At 39.0% G+C, this 9,963-nt stretch overlaps 1 protein-coding gene across 1 annotated transcript in view; it reads left to right on the top strand.

The window, feature by feature from the left end:
• elna (elastin a) overlaps positions 1 to 9,963 on the top strand; it is a 47,496-nt gene that overhangs the window by 26,303 nt on the left and 11,230 nt on the right. The window contains exons 6-20 of the mRNA XM_017031877.2: positions 1,772 to 1,822; positions 1,972 to 2,043; positions 3,779 to 3,808; positions 4,749 to 4,820; positions 5,183 to 5,263; positions 5,716 to 5,763; positions 5,848 to 5,910; positions 6,187 to 6,222; positions 6,306 to 6,380; positions 7,510 to 7,551; positions 7,654 to 7,728; positions 7,809 to 7,859; positions 8,416 to 8,610; positions 9,055 to 9,186; positions 9,278 to 9,358. Of these exons, the coding sequence (XP_016887366.1) occupies positions 1,772 to 1,822; positions 1,972 to 2,043; positions 3,779 to 3,808; positions 4,749 to 4,820; positions 5,183 to 5,263; positions 5,716 to 5,763; positions 5,848 to 5,910; positions 6,187 to 6,222; positions 6,306 to 6,380; positions 7,510 to 7,551; positions 7,654 to 7,728; positions 7,809 to 7,859; positions 8,416 to 8,610; positions 9,055 to 9,186; positions 9,278 to 9,358 (1,104 nt within the window). The remainder of the gene's footprint in view (positions 1 to 1,771; positions 1,823 to 1,971; positions 2,044 to 3,778; positions 3,809 to 4,748; positions 4,821 to 5,182; positions 5,264 to 5,715; positions 5,764 to 5,847; positions 5,911 to 6,186; positions 6,223 to 6,305; positions 6,381 to 7,509; positions 7,552 to 7,653; positions 7,729 to 7,808; positions 7,860 to 8,415; positions 8,611 to 9,054; positions 9,187 to 9,277; positions 9,359 to 9,963) is intronic.

Below are 9,963 nucleotides of genomic sequence, written 5' to 3'. Positions count from 1 at the left end.
TCAGCTTGTTTCCCATTCCTAGTTGTTCTTACCCCAGACTTTTTGGCTACAGTAGCGTGTATGCTTAAAGAAAAAACGTTCTCGGGGGATGTGCTCATTGGCTGCTTTTAAACAGTTTTGTCAAAGAAACAGTGGTTACTCCAACATGTTTGATGAACTTGTTCAACTTTTTTCAACACGACAAGTCTAGGTGAAAAATATCAGCAACAGTCAGTAGGTGCTAGTTTTATCTGTGGAAAAATAGACAGAAACAAATAGTTTTCGCAGCCAGCCGTTGGCTGCAGCCCACGGTTCCAACACAAACAGGTGGAGTCCACTTGGGCTGCCTTTTCGTGGGTCGGGTTGTCATTGATTGATAATTTGATTGACAGATAAGCACCGCCCGAAATAAAGTTCACGTCTCCGCAATTATGAAGTTTATTCAGATGCTCATCAAAATAATGAAATAACAAAAGGAATTTGGAAAAGTTTATTTTAATCATCATCAAAAAAAATCTTAACCTTCTAAATAGATGTATGTGAAAGATGTGTTCTTAAAAATAACATAATAATAATAATTATTATTATTATTACTATTAATATTATTATTATTATTGTTGTTGTTGTTATTATTAAATTATTTATATTATTTTATTAAATGGTAGAACTGTGGAGTTGACTTTTTTCAGTGATTAGTCAGTCATTGATCATTAGTTTGACAGATAATCATTTTGTTTTACTGCTTAGATGTCTCCATAATTACACAGTTTATTCAGACGACAATCAGAAACATAAAATACTCAGTGGTATTTGGATGTTGATTTTAAATGTACGTGTATGTGAAAGACAGGTTTATGTTGTTTGAAGGATATCTTATAATAATACCATCATACTACTAATAATAATGTACATAATTGAAAAGAGGCCTTGTAATCCCTATTGATTAAAATTTAAATAAAACAAAATTTCATCCAATAGCAAAGTTTTTGAACATTGAACAATGAGTTTTTTGCAAGGCTTCATTAAAAGAAAAACACATTTAAATTAAGATAAGAAGTCCTTTATTTGACCCACAGTGAGGAAATTCACAAATGAAGCAAAATAAATATAATCATTGTAGAGCAAGAATTCTTTTACTTTTATATATCTTCTCAATAATAAATTTTAACTAGGACCAAATGCCTACAAAATTATTTCAGTTCAAAACCTTGTACAGTCATCGTTGTAATAGTATATTGTGTAACATAAATGTCACTTTTAAGAATTTCATCAGATGCACATGAGAATCTAAGTTATTGAGTATCGAGTTATCCTTCTGCATCAGTTCAGGGCTAAAGATTGGATCTGGTCAGAGGTTCTTCTCCCCATGAGGAACAAACTTTTATCTAGAGTGTTTACAGCACATGGCGACCAGAACACGACCATTGTGTCCTTGTTCCTCAGTCAGTGGTGTCAGCTGTCTCCACTGTTCCTGAGGACGCAGTCCTTGGCTCTGAAAACAAAAATGTGTTTTTAAATCATTTTTAATCGAGCATGCATAAATATGCCATGTGTAATGCGCTTATTATTTTTGTTAAAAAAAATATCTGCAGTTCTTTCTTGCCCTTGGAAAACGTTGCGATGAAATACTGAGTGACGAGTTGTTTTTTATTAAAGGGCAATTACTTCTGAATATTTAGTTCTTTGTGGTGCAGAAAACTCTGCTTCTTTTCTCTGACCCTCTTGGCTTCATCTGTACTTCATTTTTTTTCCTTTCCTCCACCGCCCATACATCACGTCCTCTTCCATCCAGGCTACGGCAATCTAGGAGTTGGTGGTCTTGGAGGTGTGGGCCCCGGAGGAGGTGAGTGCTGAAACTGCAACATTTTACACTGAACATGTAGCTGACAGCAGGTAAGAACATTATGACAAGAATTTATACAAGGCCATAAAGCCTACAACATGTCTTAAATCTGTACGGCCGACACTGCAGCTCTGTCTTGTTTGATTCAGGCGGCTACGGTGGATACGGCGGAGGCACCGCAGGGTTTTTCCCCGGAGTTGGACAGAAAGCTGCCAAAAGAGGTTCGGTTTCCGTTTGTCTTTTTATCCAATGAATGTGGTTCAGTTACTTTTTATTATATAACATTTGGACATACAGGACTGTGCGAATGTTTCAGCTGGGTTTTTACAGTTGTTATTTTCCCCCTTTGCTGCAGCTTTTTTGCCTTTTAAGGGGATTAACATTAAATTATTTTTTTAATATAAAAATGAAGAAAACCAGAAAACTTCCAGCTAACCAGCAACTCAACCTCAGGGCAGCTCTGCTGTACTGCTGCACTTGTACACCCGGGGCACAGGGCTTGTTGCACCTGTGACAGCTTCCAGGTGGCGATAAAAACCACATTTTATTTTTTACTTTTAAATCTGTCAACAAAATGCCGTGGAGGCTCTTTACTATTTTTTTTTTAAATGGTTGGGCCATAATTTTCTTTTATGCCTTTCTCTGACACTTCCTGTAATCAAATGTTTAAAACAAAGTCTTTCATCTACCTGCAGATATAAACTTCTCTTTTAGCCTTTACTCCCTGAAGTGTTTTCACTGCCGTCGGCCGATTCTGAGTTTGATGATAGACAGCGTTAAAAGCATTTGATGGTGATTTACCTTCCATTGTTCTGGTAATTGCCTCAGCTGTAGGTCTGAATAATCTCCTGCTCATGAATCCCCCGTGGACTCGCGGCCAAAGCCTTGATTTGTTAAAGTGCTGGGCTGAAGGCTCGCTGACTGTGATGGAAACTGAGGATCATCAGACATTATGATCGTACACTGATTATTGGCACGGCACGCTGATTATATTCCACTGACTTGTTGCTGGCTGTTTGTTTTGGTGGCTGCTATATTGTGAGCTAATGCCCCCAAGTTCATGTTCGGCTCCAATATTAACATTAAACTTGTATGGAGACATCAGTCAAGATGCAGCTCCATCATGTTCTCTGTTCTATAGGTTTGAATGACAAATGTGTTTAGAAGATCAAATCTAAAATAACTGGATGGAGGAATTTTGTTTACATACAAATGATGTAGTGCTCACTCCCTCCCCTGCAGGGGGAGCTGTCAAAGTTTGAATCTCCCCATACATGTGTAGCGTGTGATGATGCAACATTGTTGTTGTATGAAAACGAAACCTGTAAGTAGTCTAAAGTGCAGATTGTTGCGATAATAATATGTGGAGCCGTACATCCTTAGAAAATTCTACAAATGCTGTTGAAAAATATTTTTTCATCCCTTTTTTTTACAAAACAAAATAATCACATAAAAAAACACAATTAAACTGTGAAGTGCAAAAGAAGACAATTATTTTATTATTTTAATTTCAAATTCTTGTTATAGAACTGGTTCCCAAACTTCTTCTGCAGAACACTCTTTTGTACACGGACTATTGGCATCCCCTAATATCTATTGAAACTCTATTGAACTTATTTAAAACTAATATATTCATTTTATATATTAACTTATTTGCAGTTAATATATAAAATAAAAAGTCACTGCAAATTAAGTGTGGCACAAATTAAACATATCGATGTCAGAGACACCTTCAACACTCCTTGCCTTGACATGAGAACACGTCCGCACTTTTGAAAACAATTTTCCACCATACCTTACTTAAGTTTGGGTCAATTTCTGTAGTTCCACCATCCACCAGTGGGTTCTGCTGCGTCATACAAAAACAAAAGTCCCATTAATTCTGATTAGGCCTCTTGATTGTTACTTCCTACATCCTAATGAATGCAGCTGAACCTCTGCTCGTTCCCACCACAGGTGCAGGAGGCCATCTGCTACCACAGGGAGGTGAGCTGACTCCAGACCTGATGAAAGACCTAAGCTGTTCTGGACTCTCACACAAATCCTATCAGCACTTTACAAACAGTGTTTTGGCAAACACACATACTTTCATCTATTTACATACCTGCAAAACCCCCCAGACAGTTCACCCCCCCTCCCAGAGGGCTCCGTGCCACGTACTGTATGTGAACATTTTCTTAAATTCAGCCGAGCTCATTTACCATAGACACAGAAAGGTCCAATCACCACTGGGACTGAATGAAAACGGCAGTGAGCCCATTCTTAAGTATCGGTTGGCACTGACTGAGGTGCAGTCCCTGCAGCATCAGCCCGTTTCATGATGTTAAAAGAAAAACAACATGTTCCCCTGAAAGAGAACACAGATAAAACAACATTCCTGGGCCAATTTTTTTTTTCTCACCGAGTCTCCGAGGTCACATACTTACAGGCAGTGCGCAACGTCTGTCCAGTTTAGAATTTTTTTTTCTTATTTTTATGAAAACAACTAATATAAACAAATGAGTGTGTTTTATCCTGCAGCCAAACCCTCTTACAAGCTGAGGTGACAGCTCATTTCCTTCTCGGGGGGGATAGCCAAAGAAATGAGGCATTTGATGAGGCAATGCAAATGCCCTGCATGCTGACTGCCTCCCCGGATTTGATTAAACATCAGCCGTGTTGCTTTTCATTATCCAGTGATGACAGACTAGTAGGACCAGATCAGTGGATTTCAGTGCCAATGGTCAGTTTAAGGAGCTGGCACCAGTCTTAGTGCAAACGATCTTCTGATTGCTGCTTTTTCCAATGTCACAGAGCCCCCTAGTGGTGGTTATAAACACTATTACACATTTAGTTAATACCGTGTAGTAAAGGTAGTAGTATAAAATGTTATATACATATGTGAATATATTTCACGTTCATGCTTGGAGTATATGTTCTTATACAGGAACTGGAGGAACAGTGCTGGGGGCTGGAGGAGTTCCTGGAGGTACAGGAACTGGTGTATTGCCAGGTGGTGGTGAGTCAGATGCAAACTTCATCCTTCTCCAAATGTTCATGATTCTTAGACTCTGCTTAATATTTTCCTCTTACAGCTGTTTGATACATTTGAAATGCGAAATCCTCGATTTCCCTAAGGGATTAATACAGTTCTATTTATCTATGTAAAGTACATTTTCAAAGCTTAAGCTGTTTGAAGTCGTCATTTGACTACATATGATGTCTTTCAGCAAAGTCTCTGTGAGACTGGAAACGCAGTGAGAGTTATTTGGATGACAGAGATCAGCAACTGTTTTTCACTGTGTACATATTTAAAAGTTCCATTCCTGGGATCAAGTAACATTTGATGTTACTTTTTTTATTATTTCTTTTTTTTTTTAGTGCCTGTTATTCCCCAGACAGGCCTTCCAGGAGGAGGAGGAGCCGGGGGTGCCGCAGGAAAGAAAGCTTCCAAAGTGCCAGGTTTTGTAGACTCAACAATAAACACATAAAGCCTGAGGCAGACAGGATGTCACTGAGCAGCCAGCACAGCCACATCAAACTACCTTCCTGTTACATGAGAGGCCTTCAGGGCCAACAAAGACAAGTCCGACACTGGAAAAATAATACAGTATTTGGACTCAGGGATTACATTAATACTTTCACTATTTCAGTGTTGAACCAGTTCTTGCAGCAGACATTCATAGATTTTATTTTTTATTTTTTTCAGATTAATACTCATGCATCTAAAGAGCTCTTGAAGATGTTAGAATTTCAAAATCACTTGTAAAGTTTCTATTTTATATTCAGAATTTATTCAATATTCGGCCTGTTAATTTACCAATTAAAATAATAATAATAATTAAAAAGGGGAAGATTTTATCAAATATTCTGCAACTCCAATATGGACTGACTTTTCTCACTGGTTGTGGCAGGTGTGGGGGTGCCTGGACTTTACCAAGGTGGACTAGTACCAGGACAAGGTCTGTCCTTTGCTCCTGATTAATCTTGTGTAGTATTTTATGAATTAACTTACAAAGTTTCCTGTTCTTTTGGTCTCTTTTAAGGGTTTGGTGGACGTGGAGTTTTGCCTGGAGTTCCAACCGGCACTGACCTGAATCCTAAATCCAGTAAGGTCTTAGGGTATTATAAACATATTTACATTTCTGTGTTCATTTCTGTACCAATAGAAACAATGTCTGATCATCATTGCACTTGTATTTGTAAACTACTTTATTTCACAGTAATATCAAGTCCTAATCCTGACTAAATTTAAACCGCTAAACTGCTATTTAATTGTGTAATACTAACAATAATAGAACTATCATTATGACATACAGTACAGTAATACACTGATTGACCTGTGTTATTATTCTGTATTAGTAAATGTTTCCTTTCCAACACAGTTGCAAATGGAGGTCAAGGCGGAACTCCGGGGCAAGGTGATCTCATTACTAGATGGTTCTTCCTGTTCTAGTTTGTGGTGTCAGTAGATTGATATTTGATTGAATGTGACTCTACACAGGCGGCCGTGGGTTTGGCGGCCAGATGCAGCCAGGAGTCTTCCACGGATACCCACTCAAGACACCTTCAACACAAGGTGAGAGCTGAGAACTGACAGTACCTGTCTCATCTGTTCTCTGATAAACAGAGGGTATTTTAAAAACGGCGTCAGGAAGTTCATTTTGAAACGTCTTAAATGGTGCCATTAATCATTTCGCCACCAGGGTCAAGCTCTGCAGTTCTTCCATGAAACATCAGAGTGCTGCACAAGGACTAAACAGTCAGAATGTTATGTTTTGACAGTGTTTGTGTTTCAGCACTCAGACATGACTTGGATCCAAGTCGCTAATGAACCCAAACTCAAATCATTCTTCAGCGACTTGTCCTCAGACTTGACACTGTTGAGATAAAAACCTATTTTTCTATGACTCATATTTTCATTCAAACCCACGGCATCTGCAATCAACCAAGATGAAACAACACTGACATAATCATAGATCATTTTAACAAACCACAGGGTTTTAGAGTGTATAAAGTGGATTAAACTGCAACAAACAATAAATTGAAATCAAATATGGTGTACATGAAAAGCAGATCGAAACATCAACAGTGTCACAACACCTTCAGGTGTTTAAAAAACACAACCAGTAATTAATTATATATGAATGTGAAGGTGGGATGGGGCTGGTGTTCGAGCTTTGATTTGACCTCGGTGCTCTAGTCTCTCTGTGTGGAACTATCAAACCACTCAGCTGTGATTGGTCAGGGCTTCAAAACAAATAAGTGGTCATTAAATTTGAACTGAATTTTTAAAAATTGGCAGCTAATGAAGAGAAAATGAAATTGATTCAAATTTTTTGCTGGATGAAAGTAGAAAAAAAACATCGAAAGGTTGTAGCTGTCTAAGATAATAGAGACAGCTCTGACCATTTTTATAAACATACTGCATTTGTTGAGTCCAGTCCAGTTTACGTCCCAATGTCCCACAATGTCCCAACGGACCTCCTGGATGTTGACAGTGGTCAGTGGTCCACCACCAACTTCTTAGTCTTTGTCTCTGTCATTGAGCTGTAGCTGTGTTGTTTTTGCTCCATGTGACAAAGTTATCCACCACAGTCCTGTATTCTCTCTCACCACCACCAGTACTACGTCCTACTACAGCTGAGTCACCAGAAAACACCTGACCAAACCAACCTTAACCAACTGGATGTTTTTCTTCTTCTCAGGTGGATATGGAGCCAAACCTGGAGGTGGAAAACTTCCCTTTGGTAAAATTTGGGTTTTGTTTCACACAAACATTTTTGTAACAGGAGTTGTACTGCAGATACAATAATTGGATTGATCTGAGTTGTCACATTCTAATAATTTAGGTTACGGTGGCTTTGGTGCTGGTGGAGCTGGACTACCAGGAGGACAAGGTGGCCCAGGGTATCCAATAGGAACTGGTGTGTTCTGATCATTTATATATCATAGAATCAAATAGAAGCTTTAGTTGAATCTGTCATGAACATTTGACCTTTTACAGGTGTGGGACCAGGAGCCATAGCAGCTGCTCAGGCTAAAGCTGCTAAATATGGTACTTTGAAATAATTTATTAAAACAAGAGGCCCTCACAATGGCACAGAACCTTTCAAAATAATGTTAAATAAAATGTGTGATTTTTACTACAGGTCTGGGTGGAGTTGGTGGAGTTGGCGGTGTTGGCGGTGTTGGCGGTGTTGGCGGTGTTGGCGGTGTTGGCGGTGTTGGTGGAGTTGGCGGAGTTGGTGGAGTTGGTGGAGTTGGTGGTGGTACGTTTCTTAGCCAAAGTAAATTATTGAAAACTACTACTAACTTTAAATATTGATATTTAAATATAATAATTTGGTATTTAAATAATTTGAGCCTTCTACAGTATATTTTTTTCCATTTTAATTATTTTAATCAGATTAAATTGTTGCAATAAAATGTTGTTTACATGTTTAACATGTGTATGTAAATGGTTTTACAGGATATGGTGCTGCTGCCAAAGCTGCTAAATATGGTAATGTATAGATCTAAATAATAAAGGATTTCCCAATATTTCAATGACTTATATTGTTGTTGTTGTTTTTTCTACTTCTAAAATTCTTGATTGTTTTCTTCATTTGCAGGCGGAGTTCCTGGTGGAGTACCAGGTGGAGTTCCTGGTGGAGTACCAGGTGGGGTACCTGGTGGAGTTCCAGGAGGTGTACCTGGTGGAGTTCCAGGTGGAGTACCAGGTGGGGTCCCTGGATTGCTACCAGGTGGTGCACCTATTGGAAGACTACCATTTGGATATTCACCTGCAGCCAAAGCTGCTAAATATGGTGGGGTATATTTGTACTTATTTTAGACAGGTAGTATACTGTACAGTGGTCCCTCTCTTGATCGCAGTTCACCTTTCACTCCCTCAGTACATCGCAGATTTTTTAATGCAATCCCGCAGCATTAAACGACATTAAACCGCAACATTTAAATTTCCAATATTTTCATTATTTTTCGTGAAAAATAATTTTCTAGCCTAGGGAAAAAAACAATACATATTGCAACACATACATACGGGGTCATACATAAAAAAAACATGTACAGGTTGGGAGTCTACGATGTCATGTGTGACATATGTACTGTATATATGTTGAGCATTTAATTAATGTAGGGTAATGACCTAAGGAGGTCACTGTTGTTGTTGTTCGACTGTTGATAACAGTGTGGGGGCGGTTCGTCATGTATACGTATATGTTGCTATAAGTATGTTTTCCTTTTTATCATAGGGATAGTTGGACAGGGAGGACAACTGGGAACAGGTGGACAACTAGGAACAGGTGGACAACTCCTACCAGGCCAACTAGGAGCAGGAGGATATTCTCCTGCAGCGAAAGCTGCTGCTAAAGCAGCTCAATATGGTGCAGAGTCTAAACTGAGTTGAGATTAACGTCATATATTAACACATGTTTGTACAAAAAAAAGTACAAAATGTTTTCCTTTCTATTTCAGGACAACTTGGACAACTGGGAACAGGAGGACAATTTGGAACAGGGGGACAACTGGGAACAGGAGGACAATATGGAACAGGGGGACAACTGGGAACGGGGACAACTGGACAACTGGGAACAGGAGGACAATATGGAGCAGGGGGACAACTGGGAACAGGAGGACAATATGGAACAGGGGGACAACTGGGAACAGGAGGACAACTAGGAACAGGAGGATATTCCCCTGCTGCTAAGGCTGCTGCTAAGGCAGCTAAATATGGTACGGAGTTGTATTGTTGAATTGTTATTAACTAGCCAGCCTCTTGTTTATCTAGGAATGTTTGTTTTCTACGTAACAAACGTACAAAAAGTGTATCACAAACTCTGTAACGTCGGCACTTCACTAACTTTACGTACCTCCTATTTCATATACACACATAAGCCGCACAGTCCTTGAGTAACAGTTGTCATACAGTACAGTACAGTACAAAAAAATGGAAATAGGAGTAGGCCAAAAAACTGTAATCGGTGCACCTCTATTATTGACATCATGTAAGAAAAATGTCAAAATAGTATAATAATCTTTATTCCCTCTCAGGTATTGGTGGACAGTTGGGAGCAGGAGGACAACTGGGAACAGGAGGACAATTTGGAACAGGGGGACAACTGGGAACAGGAGGACAATTTGGAACAGGGGGACTGGGAACA

Source organism: Cynoglossus semilaevis, chromosome 4 (assembly GCF_000523025.1).
Source record: "Cynoglossus semilaevis isolate Cse_v1.0 chromosome 4, Cse_v1.0, whole genome shotgun sequence".
NCBI classification, from domain to species: domain Eukaryota; kingdom Metazoa; phylum Chordata; class Actinopteri; order Pleuronectiformes; family Cynoglossidae; genus Cynoglossus; species Cynoglossus semilaevis.
This window is presented reverse-complemented; position numbering and strand designations above follow the sequence as displayed.